Source organism: Sarcophilus harrisii, chromosome 3 (genome assembly GCF_902635505.1).
Source record: "Sarcophilus harrisii chromosome 3, mSarHar1.11, whole genome shotgun sequence".
NCBI classification, from domain to species: Eukaryota; Metazoa; Chordata; class Mammalia; order Dasyuromorphia; family Dasyuridae; genus Sarcophilus; species Sarcophilus harrisii.
The window spans coordinates 605,504,135-605,516,148 of NC_045428.1; the positions used below are offsets into that span (position 1 = coordinate 605,504,135).

The 12,014-nt window shown below is 44.3% G+C and overlaps 2 protein-coding genes across 5 annotated transcripts in view; one reads left to right on the forward strand and one right to left on the reverse strand.

Moving 5' to 3' along the window:
- LOC100914984 (zinc finger protein 454-like) overlaps nucleotides 1-12,014 on the reverse strand; it is a 388,067-nt gene that overhangs the window by 284,584 nt on the left and 91,469 nt on the right. The window lies entirely within an intron of this gene.
- The window catches only part of LOC100917426 (zinc finger protein 665-like), a 46,251-nt gene continuing 36,311 nt past the window's right edge, over nucleotides 2,075-12,014 (forward strand). For all 3 annotated transcript variants that reach the window (XM_031963967.1, XM_031963972.1, XM_031963973.1), the window contains exons 1-3: nucleotides 2,075-2,382; nucleotides 4,634-4,774; nucleotides 8,655-8,781. In XM_031963967.1, the coding sequence (XP_031819827.1) occupies nucleotides 4,742-4,774; nucleotides 8,655-8,781 (160 nt within the window). In that variant the 5' untranslated portion in view covers nucleotides 2,075-2,382; nucleotides 4,634-4,741. The remainder of the gene's footprint in view (nucleotides 2,383-4,633; nucleotides 4,775-8,654; nucleotides 8,782-12,014) is intronic.

Sequence of the window (12,014 nt, forward strand, 5' to 3'; positions counted from 1 at the left end):
AGCTCTAGACAATCCCCCTGTACCCTAGGAGCAGACCTCAACCTTTTTAAAAAGTAAGCAAAAAAGCAAAAAGAATTCTGACCATAGATAGCTATTATGAAGACAAAGAAGAATAGACTTCAAACTCTTAGGACGCTAAAAAGAATTCAAAAAGGATCTAAAAAGGGAGTTAGAAGAAAAATAGGAAAATGAAGTAAAAACTTTGCAGGAGAGTTTGGAAAAAGAAATACAGAAATTGCCGGAAGAAAACAACTCCTTAAAAAATACCTTTGAAGAAATGGAAAAAAAAAATCATATATATATAGTGAAGAAAACCTTAAAAATAGATTTGGTGAAAAGGAAAAATGTTGCAATCTTTATCACCTGGCTGTGTTTTGGAAAAAGAATACTAACAGAAGAAGAAAAGAAGAATTGGTGAAATAAAAAAAGAGAACAATAGAAGAAAATGTAAAATAGCTTATTGGAAAAATGACTGACCTGGAAAAGAGATTCAGGAAAAACAATCTAATTATTGGACTACCTGAAAAACCATGAAGCAAAAAAGAGCCTGGAGAATATCTTTCAAGAAGTCATTAAGGAAAACTGCCCTAATATCTTAGAACCAGAGGGTAAAAACATCATTGAAAGAATACACCAATAATCTCTTGAAAGAGACCTCAAAAGACATTCTTCAAAGAATATTGTAGCTGAGTTCCAGAACTACAAGATCAAGGAGAAAATACTGCAAGCAGCCAGAAAGAAACAATTTAAATATAGAAGAGCCAAAACTGGGATTACCCAGAACCTGCAGCTTCCACATTAAAGGATCGAAGGGCCTGGAATATATTATGGTCTCTAGTTCTTCTTTGCTCATAAATTCCTTCCTTCTCCACAGATCTGAAAGGTAAACTAGTCTATGTTCTTCTAATTTGTTTATAATATCATTTTTTATGTTTAAATCACGAACTTAGTATGGATCATAATGGAGTAATTTCACTTTTTTGTGGTTCTTCATTGTATTTTCTTTTTCACCTTTTTTCCTTTTTGATCTGATTTCTCTTGTGTAGCATTTTTGTGGAAATATACATAGAAGAATTGCTCATATTTATCCTTTATTGGATTCCTGGCTTTAAAACAACTACAAACTTGGGGGGAAAAAAAAACATTTACTCTTGTAGACACATAGTATTCCTTTCAACAACAGAATCGATTCAAAGGTGAAGAATTTCACCAGCAAGGACTGAGCAGGAATGGGATTCTTTCCACCTTCCCCTCTGTGAAAAGGGCAGGGCATCATTGAGGTCAGGTCACAGATACCTCCCCCACTCTGTGAAGGAGAAAGGGAAGGGCAGAAGACGCCCCAAATGATCTAAAATAAAGCTACATACAGATGTTGCATCCTGAATGCCAGATTTCACCTGCGTGTTCGTTCTTGTATGAGAATTTCCCACTGACTGCAAAGCTCCTTTCCGAAGGCCTATGACCTTGCTAGCCGCCAGAAAGAATGGTTCCCTTGGGGTTCTCTTTGTCACTTCCCCGCAGGGAGGGGGGAGGAGGGCTAGCTGACAGCAATGGGGGTAGTTTCTACTGGATCCTTCGGTCCTGGACAAACAGTTGTTAAAATCCCTTTTAGCAAACTCTAGGGGATGATCGACCCCAGCGTTACAATCTATGAAGAACCCACGTGCTGAGAAGGCTCAGTTAATGGTCAGCTTTTTATGAAAGAAACGGGGCGTTCTCACATTCAGAGCATGCGGCACAACGGAGTCCCCGAGCTTTGCCAGAAGCTTCCGACGCCCCTCACCCCCGGCGCGCCTGCGCGGGACACAGTTCTCCAAAGCACCAGCAACCCCTGCAACCTCTGGTTCCGTTAACTGGGCTAATTCACTAAATCTAACCGGAAGTTTCCCAGTGAGGGACCAGAGAGCTTCGGTTCCGGGACCAGTATTTGTCCATAAGCGGGACTAACAGGCCCCGGCCCGGGGAACGGGGGGATCCCGGCCCCTCTCCCGGCCCGAACCGCAGGTGGGACTCGCGTCCCCAAGCTGCCCCTCCGAGTCCCGCCGCCCAGCAGCCCTTGGGCGGGGGGGGGGGGGGGGGCGCGGGACGGCCGAGCCCCGGAGCCCCTCGCGCCCCCGCAGACCCGCCCAGGTGGCCGGGGGGGCGGGGACACGCCGAGTTCCCATTTGGAGGGAAGGGCGCTAGAGAGCGCTCCCAGAAATGACGGACTTTAGGACCCTGGGGAAGAGGGCCCAGAACTGGGACCGAGGGGGAGCTGGGCTCAGAGGGGAGCGGACCCGGCGGGTCGGGCCGGGGAGTTCGGTCCCCAGCCTCGGGTTCCGGCTCCGCAGAGGCCTTTACTCCTGTAAATGAGGCTCCTGGAATCCACTACGGCTGCCTGAGGTGAGCGGGGGGCAGCGGCCGGTCTTTGGGACTTAAAACGGGCCGGTCTCGGAACCGGGGCTAATGGCGGGAAAGGGCGGGGAAGGGGGGGAGTCAGGGAGGAAGAGGAAGAGAGCGGGCACCTGTCTCCGGCCCCGAGCTTTTTGCGAGAATAAGTAAGAAGGGGTCGGAGCAGGGCCTGGAGCCCATTAACCTAATGTAGCAAAGGGGGGGGGCTTCCCTCGGGGGCCTGAGAGAGGAGGGGGAGGGGAAGGAAGGGAGAGAGAAAGGGGGAGTGTGGGGAGGGGGAAAGAGAACGGGAGGAGGGAAAATGACAGACTGGAGGAGAGCTGGGGGCAGACAGACATCCCAGGGCCCGCCCGAGCAAGGCCCCGATGTCCCCCGAGGGGTGGCTACTGACGGGGTGTCCCCTTTCCCACCGCCCTCGTGGGGTCCCCGCTGCCCCAGCGCCGGGAGGGCCGCGAGCCTCGGGCTCCCGCGGGGCCGCTCGGGGGAAAAGCGCTTCAGAGGCAGCCTCTGATCTCGGGGGCTCCGGGAGGATCCTCCGGGGCCCAGAGGTTCTGTTCCCCCCGGGAGCGGGTGCGGCCGCAGCTCCGGCTGTTGAGAGTCTGGGCTTGGCTGCGGGCTCCCAGGCAATAAAAGGGAAATAAAAAAAGATAAAGGGGGCGGGGCTTGCTGGAGATCGGGAGCAACGCCAGGTTTGAATTGTTCCACCTTCCTCAGGCCGGGCCCGGGCATCCCCCCCCCCTTCTCAGCCCTTTGGGGGAGGGGAGCTTCTGGGGCCGAGGGCCTCTTCTCCCTGCCCCCCCCCCCAGGCTGCCGATGGAGGGGGTAAAATTGATATTTTCCAGCTAAAATGCGGCTCGTTTTAGGGAGAGTCCGTTGCTGGCCACGAGGCAAAGGGACGGGGCCACAGCCTCCCCTGCCCCTGGGGCCCCACGAGGAGGACTTGAGGACAGGGAAGGAAACTCTGAGCCCAACCCTCGGGAAAGGGGATTTTGGGGGGTTTCCAAGTGGGGGCCATCAGGCCAGTCTGGGCAATAAGTCCCTTCCTCCCCTCTCCTAACCCTCCCCCCCCAAGAGAAAAGTTTGGTGAGTTTGAATTTCAAAGTCAGACCGTGGGGAGGCAGAAACGGAAGCAGGGCCCAGGGTGGCACAGAGAGAGCCGCTCGTTAACACTTCCCACGGCCAGATAGTATAGTCCTTTCTTCTGCTAGTTTGGGGACACAGACCCCAAGAACCCCAAATCCTAGCCGAGGCAGAAGGGCACTTGGCACACAATCGGCCGCAGGAAAGGCTTGACCTCCCCACTGTTTTCAGGGCCATCTCTCTCCCGGGAGCAGGGTGGTCCCCGCCGGACCCCCCACTTTCAGGGGGAAATATTGGGAATCAGCCTGTGTCATGAAGGCCAAGGCTTTTGAGCACCCAAATGAGGGGTTGGGAATAGCCATGCTGCCTCAGAGGAAAGGGGGGACGAGTTCCCATAGGCCTTTGCGAAAAGGAAAATTTCTGGGAAAACGGGACAGACACATGAAGGGATACAACAGACACCGGGAATAATAAAAGTGACATAGAGCGGGAGAGCAGAGGAGGGGGTTTGGCCAAGAGGAAGGAATTGCTTTCTCCCGAGGTTGGGGCGGCTGAAGTGAACAATGAAAACTTCAGACCCAAAAGCACGGGGTGGAGGGAGGGGTTGTTATATTTCTGGGACCTCCCCCGGAGAGTTGGAGGCGGAGGGCAAGTGTGGCGCTCAGGGGCAGAGAAGGAGGGGCCGGAGCGGGGAGGAAAAGGAGGAGGGGACGGGCTGGGGGAGCCTGGAAGGATGTAGGAGAGAGACAGCCTAGTGAGGAACAAAGGGGGTGGAGAGAAGGGGGAGAGCTGGGAGATCCTGCTGAGGAAGGGAAGGGAGGGAGAGGGGCTTAGAGATGGGGGAGGGGAGCTCCCAGTGGTCATCAGTCAGGTGGGAGTGGCCCAGGTGGAGTCAGAGCCCTTTCAGGGAGATTGGAATTCTGGGAAGGAGAGGTCATTCCCAAAGGTGCAGGACAGAGTGAGCTGGGCTCCTGGGAGTAGAAGTCCCCACCTACACCCCTTAGGCCACATGCAGAATTTCTGGGAGTTAAACTCTCTGCCTCTTTTTCTGAGCTGAGATCTCCCCGCTTCCTTCTCTCTGAGATCTCCCTGCCTCCTCCTGGGGAGCAGCCTCTCCCCACCGTCCCTGCCCTCAGAGCTCTCTCTCTCTCATTGTGGACAGGTCCGCATCCAGCCTGGACAGAGAAGGCTCAGACTCCGTCCTCTCTCTCTGAAGTCCTTCCCCCCTCCCACTCCAGCTGGCAGAGGATCCAAGCCCGGAACCAGAGACATGGCCCCTGGCAGCCGGAGCCCCTCGTCCCAGGTGAGTGCGGTCCCTCCCCGGAGCTGGGCAGCCTCGGCCCAGGGGGAGTCCAAGAGAGCCCAGGAAGCTTCCTCCTCTCAGAGGGAGGGGGGCCCTGGCAGGGCTGGCAGCAGGGCAGGAATCGCCCTCCTGATGCTGCCCCTTTCCTGCCCTCTCAGACCACAAGTTGGCTCCCAGGGCTCTGAGTCCCTCTCCTTTGCCAGGTCTCAGGTCCCATCAAGGAGCACCGAGAATGTGGCTCCTGGGTGCCAAGCACTGTGCCCACCCCCGGGGGGAGGCAAAGGGAGGTTACAAGCTGAGGGTTCCTGCCCTCCCTGAGCTATCGGTCCAGTTTGCAACCCTTCTCATCAAGGGTGTCCACACTAGCTCTGTACAGTGTAGACCAGAGGCACTCTCAGAGAGAAGGCGCCATCAGTTTGGGGACCTGGAATGGCTCTTTTTTCAGAAGGTGAGACTTTAACTGAGATGGGAAGGAGGCCGGGAGGCCCAGGGAAGACAGGAGGATATTCCCAGGGTGAGAGAAGCCCATGGATGTCAGTTATGGGATGGAGGGTCTTGGTCAAAGCTCAGCCAGGAACCCAGTGTCCCTCTTGTCTAGGAGGAGGAAGGGAAGAAGGTGGGAGAAGACTTCCCAGCTTTGGGGGCTGGTTCTGTGACATCTGCCAGGAGCCAGGAGCCATGGAAATAGGATCTTCTTAATTGTCAGGGTCCTTGCTGGGGATGCCCAGCAAAGGGAGCACAGAGTCCAACCAGATGATCTTAATTGTCAGGGTCCTTGCTGGGGATGCCCAGCAAAGGGAGCACAGAGTCCAACCAGATGATCTTAATTGTCAGGGTCCTTGCTTGTCAGGGTCCTTGCTGGGGATGCCCAGCAAAGGGAGCACAGAGTCCAACCAGAGACTATACTGGACTTTATTTATCCACTCAGGAGGGTGACATTTTCCATGAGTGGCTGAGGGACATGTATGTCTCACACTTGCACAGATGACACAGACACAGTCTCTCCTCCTGAGCCACACTTCTCTTTGGCTCAGCTAGATTTTGTCTTGTACCCAGACTCACAAAGAAGTTCTGGGTGAGATCTGATTAGCACACAAAGAAAGGAAAAGGGACATTATTCGGAAAAGAAAAAAAAGATGTGGGTTTGTGCATTTAGAGTTAGAGAGGTTTGTTACAGAGTTTTTTCCCATAGATCCACCATAGACCAGGCCAAGGGCCAACTGTAGCTGCTTCAATAGTCCCAGAGTTACTCACCCTTTGACAATTGTTTTATTAAGCAGAATAATGGCGCTGGAAGTGAGTGTGAAAGGGATTAGCAGAAGGAATATAATGAAGAGCACATTAAGTATATTGACATTTAATACAGCCAGTGTAGAATCTAGGGTAGTTAACTGTTGTTTGCTTAAATATTCAGAAGAGCTCCATTTGCTAGCTGAGAGCCTCAGTGATACGAGTGCAAATGATGTGATGGTGTTTCCCAGAGTTCAAGGAGGAAAAACAATGGGAGTGAGTCACATCTAGATGGCCAGTTGGTAAGGGTTAGACAATTGAGAAGTCTCCCCAGTCAGGAGAGCAGGGCCTCTGGGTGGGCTGAGAGCTGAGGGAAGCAGGAGTCATGGCATGAAGGAGGCCCCAAGACCACTTGTGGTTCTATGAGGGGGATTCAGGGAGAAGGCAGGTCGCCAGCTTGACTTCGCTGACCTCTGGGCTCAGACCTACCTGGGGAATGCAAGCACACTCCTGCATTTCTAGGAGACAGTTAACTCCTAGAACTAGCCTAGTTCCACTTGGGGCTTCTACTGGGAAGAGAAGTCCCAGGCAAAGTTTGCTCAGAAAGGGCCCTGAGGAAACCAGAAGAGGTTCTTGTGATCTTGTGACCTTTCTGAGAGAATCCGAGAGATCATTTTTGCCTTAGTCCTGATCTTCCCCTTTCTCCACTCGCCCTCATGGCCACAATAAAATGTTGACAGTAGATTCTTGTTTACCAATAAAAATGGCTCTTGGGAAAGTTGAGAATCTGGAAGAGATAACCATCCCTCACTATAAATCTAGTTTTGATGGAAATGAGCTTGTTCCACAGTAAATTATGTGGTCTTATTGAAAATCCCACGGGTTCTCCTCTTATGATAGTATAGTATCACTTCTCTCTGTCGATCATTCCCTAATGACAAATACTCTGAAAATTCAGCATTAAGGCAATATGTTTCGACAATATGAAGATAATTCAGAGGATCATTAGATCAGAACGACTCTTTTCTGGGATCTGAATTCGATCATTCTAGGTGTCACATTGATAAATGGTTAAATGATTTTCTTTGTGAAGCCATTAAATCCTTCTTTTGGTTGAATTAATTTTATTTGATTGGCAATGAATTTACATAATTTGTTACTATAATTCTAATCATTCTTTTCTTCATATATAGGGTCATTTGAAAAATAATTCCTTAAGCCTAATCCAATGGTGTCGTTAGGAAAGTAAATTGTCTTTTAATCTAGATGTTCTGAAATCATGCTTTACACTGTTGGAATATTTATTAAACAGTGTTTACAAATTTAGCAAGGAAATTAAGTATATTTTGCTTTAAAATTAATAGTAATTATTTCAACAGCTTTCTGTTAGCAAATGTATAAAGGAGACTATAAATTCTCCTTATGTAGGAAGTTCTTTAGCCTTTAGCAGACAGGTACTTTGGGACAAGGCCAGGTCTTAAAAATCCTAACAGCCTTGAGTCATTGTCTAAAGAATTTAATGAAGTGATTTCATTACTTCTGGTAGATCATCTATGGTCATAAAACGTTTGAGCTCTTGTAGTCTCAACTCAACACAGGCTTCATTCAAAGTGGAACCCTTTTCTTGAATACAGTTGTTATTAAAGATCTCGGAATGTAGAAAATAAGAAAATGTCACTTTGATTCCACAAATTCAATAAGAGAATGGAAGCTAAAAGTGAAATTAACATTACAGGTAGTTGAGTCAAAAGTATTTAAGAAAATCACAGTGACAAAAAAGTGAAGAGATTTTTATATGTAAGAAAGACAATTATTGCCTCCCGAAAAAGAACTCTTGAAAAATCTTGAATAATCTTATTATTCTGCTGGAATTTGGAACAAATGAAATGGAAGGAGCATCAACTCCCAAGTACATTTTTCAAGCATGGGTCCTACAGGCAGCAGGTTGGAAAATAATGCCTTCCAGGATATCAAAGGATGTGCAGTTGTGAGCACTCTTGTATGAGAGCCATGAGTCTGCTTCTTACTCATTCTCTTGACCCTTGATCTCCAATGTTCTAGAGTTCTTACATGACACTGAAACAATTTCTTTTTTAGAAATAATCTATAGGTGTTTTTTTTATTCATTTGTTCAATTTCCAAACCCTAGTTGATAAATTATTCCATTTTTTTAAAGAAGGAAGGAAATCTTCACTTCCCCACAGAGTAACTCTTCTGTTTCAATAATTCAAAATTGAAATAAATGAATATGTTCCATAAACAGTAGATAACTTTAACCATGACCCATCCTATCCAGTTTCAAATCAGCCATTCAAAGTAAGAATAGGGAATGCTGGTTGGCTTGCTGGAAGTAGTCTCATAGCTCTCAATTGTGGCCAGAGTGAGACTAATATCTCGTTAGGATTATTGTATTGCTTTCATTTAGTTAAGACTATTTTCGGTTTTAAAGAAATTTACCAAATCATTCCTTTTACTTTTTTCTTTTCTCAATGATTAATTTTCAGCTTTTTGCCCCCAGAATATAAAATACTTTTTGACTTCTTCCAAAATTTTCATAGAATTTTAATATGTCACTTATGATACTTGTGAAGTCTGGATTAGATAAATTTTGGAGTCTCAGCTCTAAATCAAGTGACTTTTGATGGTTTAGGAGTTGGTGACATTCAAGGATATTATGGTGGACTTCACCAAGGAGGAGTGGGGGCTCCTGAACCCTTCTCAGAAGGAGCTCTACAAGGAGGTCATGCTGGAAAATGTCCAGAATCTGCTGTCCCTGGGTAAGGACCATTTCTTGTCTTTTCTTAGAGTTAATGATCAGGTCACACTTAGCACAAGCAGGAGAGAATGGATCCATACTCTGGTACTCCTCAGCCTTAGGAGCTGTCTGCTTTGCAAAGTCTTCTGTATACATCAGTTCTCCATTCACTGTGGCCTTGCCTTGTAACCTTTTCAAGTGGAATCATTCATACTAGTTCCAATAGAAATGGATATATTATCAGAGGAACAACACGAGGTTTAAAAAGCAGAATTTATAAAGCCCTTCAAAAAATCAAGAGAGTTAAGGAAATATTAACAGGGGAAAAAAAAGAAAAGTAGTACAAAGAATTCAAGAAAATTATGAAAAGATAGTTTGCATGAAAATGAAAGAGATCCACAAACTTCAGGCAGAAAAGAACTTAAAAAAAAAAAACCTAGAACTTATTTTACAAGACACCAAGAAATATTAAAAGGCATTGAAGAGATAATAATTGGCCATGGATAGTAGGTAGGGCCAATATAATAAGGACAATTTTATCTCTATTAGTTTGTCTTCCCAATTTGATTTTCCCATTCAAAGGACCAAACTGATTTTACTAAATTAGAAAAAATGCATGTATTGGGAAAATCATAGTAGCAAAAATATTAAAAGAACCAATGAAAAATCATGCAAAGGAAAGAAGAGTTAGCAGAGCCGGATCACAAAGTATATTTATTATAAGGCAGCAATTATCCAAACTATTGGGTACTAGCTAAAAAATGGAAAAGTAGAGCAGTGATACAGAATTCACATACATTTGGTAACAGCAAGTAAATAATTTTGTACTTGAGAAATGTAAAGACTTAAAATTTTGTAATAACAATTCCTGTTTTGATAAAAATTGTTGGGAAAACAGGAAAGTATGTCTGAAAGTGCACTTACACCAATGACTTACAACTTTTATCAAAATCAGATCAAAATGGATAAACTACCTAAATCTAAAGGGGTTTATTACAAGAAAATCTGAAGGTCATGGAACATATTATGTATTACATTTATGGTTTGGTGAACTACTTATAAATAAACAAGAGATAGAGAATTGAGTGAAGTGTGATACGGATAATTTTGATTACACTACATTACAAATGTTTTGTACAAATAAAAGCAATGTATCTAAGATCAGATGTAAGAAAACATTAAAAAAAAATTTCTAGACTGTTTCTTAGAGTTCTCCTATCTCAAATATGCAAATATCTTTGTGAAATCTAAAAGAATATATCATTCTCCTGTTCACAACTGGTTAAAAGAATACAGACAGGAAATTTTTGAATAAAGAAATTCAAACCAAATACAATCATATGAAAAAAATGCTCCAAGTTATTTTTCATTATCATTGAGAAATACAAATTAAAACAATTTTGATATCATTTTACACTTCTCAAATTGGCTAAAATAATTGTAGGTGAAAGTGATAATGGTATATTTTTCTCTTTTATTAATTTTTATTTTCCCCAATTACATGTAAAACTTTTTTTTAAACATATCCATATTTATTTTTAACTTATATATGAATCATGTTCAGGGAAAAAAATGAAAACAAAAAGGGAAAAGGAACCACATGTGCAAAAATGTTTGTAGCACCCCCTTTTGTAGTGCAAGAAACTGGAAACTGTGTGGATGCCCATCAGTTGGAGAATGGCTAAATATGTTATGGTGTATGAATGTTATGGACTATTACTGTTCTAAAGGAAATGATCAGCAGGATGATTTAGAAATATCTGGAGAGAATTACATGAACTGATGCTCAGTGAAGTGAGCAGAACCAAGAGAAAACTGCACACACCAACAACATTATGTGATAATCAACTCTGGTGGCCATGGCTCTTTTCAACATTGAGGTGATTCAGGCCAATTCCAATAGACTTGTGATGCAGAGTATCATCTGCTTCCAGAGAGAGGACTTTGAGGACTGAATGTGGATCACATTGTATTTTTATCTTTTTTGTTGTTGGCTTGCTTTTTTTTTTCCCTTTCTCATTTTTTTCCCCTTTTTGATTTGATATTGCTTATGCAGCATGATAAATGTGGAAATATGTATAAAAGGATTACATGTTTCACATATATTAGTTTACTTGCTGTCTAGGAAAAGGGGATGGAAGAAGGGAGAGGAAAAATTGGGAACACAAGGTTTTTCAAAGTTGAATGTTGAAAACTATCTTTATATATATTTAAAATAAAAAGGTATTATTAAAAAAAAGGAAAAAAAACATGAGAAAAGAAAGAAACCAGAAGATAAAACAAAAGTGATTGTAACGTGTTGGTTTACATTCAGTCTCCATAGTTTTTGCCATGGATGTGGATGATGTTTTCCATCCAAAATTTCTTGGGATTGCCTTTGGATCACTGAAGCTCTAAGAAGAACCAAGAATATTATTGTTTTGTTTTCTTTTTCTTTTTCTTTTCTTTTTTTCTTTTTTTTTTTTTTGCTAAGGCAAGTGGGGTTAAGTGATTTGCCCAGGGTCACACAGCTAGACCAGATTTGAACTCAGGTCCTCCTGGCTTCAGGGCTGGTGCTCTATCCACTGCACCACTTAACTCCCCCCCCCCCCCCCCCCAAGTATATTGTTGTTAATCATCATAAATCTTGCTGTTGCTGTATACGGTGTTTTCCTGGTTCTCCTTGTTTTAGCATCAGTTCATATAAATCTTTCCAGGCTTTTCTAAAATCAGCCTATTCACTTTTTATAAAACAACATTCCATTCTTTTCATATATCATAACTTCAACTGATGGCATCTACTGATTTTCCCATTCTTTGTCACCACACACAAAAAAGGTGGTATACACATTTTTACCTATCTGGATCCTTTCCTCTCTTTTATGATTTCCTTGGGATACAGACCCAGTAGTACCACTGCTGAATCAAAGGGTATGCACATTTTGGGAGCCCTTTGAGCACAATTTCAAATTGTTCTCCAGGATGGCTAGATCATTTTACAGATCATCATCAACTTATTAGCTTCCCAGTTATCTCACATCCCCTCCAGTAATTATCATTTTTTTCCTGTCATCTTAAGACAGTCTCAGAAGTGTGAGGTTGTGCCTCAGAGTTGTTTTAATTTGCATTTCTCTAATCAAGAGCATTTGTTCATTTGAGTATAGATGGCATTAATCTCTTCATCTGAACATCATCTGTTCATATCCTTTGATCATTTATCAATTGGGTAATGATTTGTTTTCTTACAAATCATCTTGATTTGTAAGACATTTGACC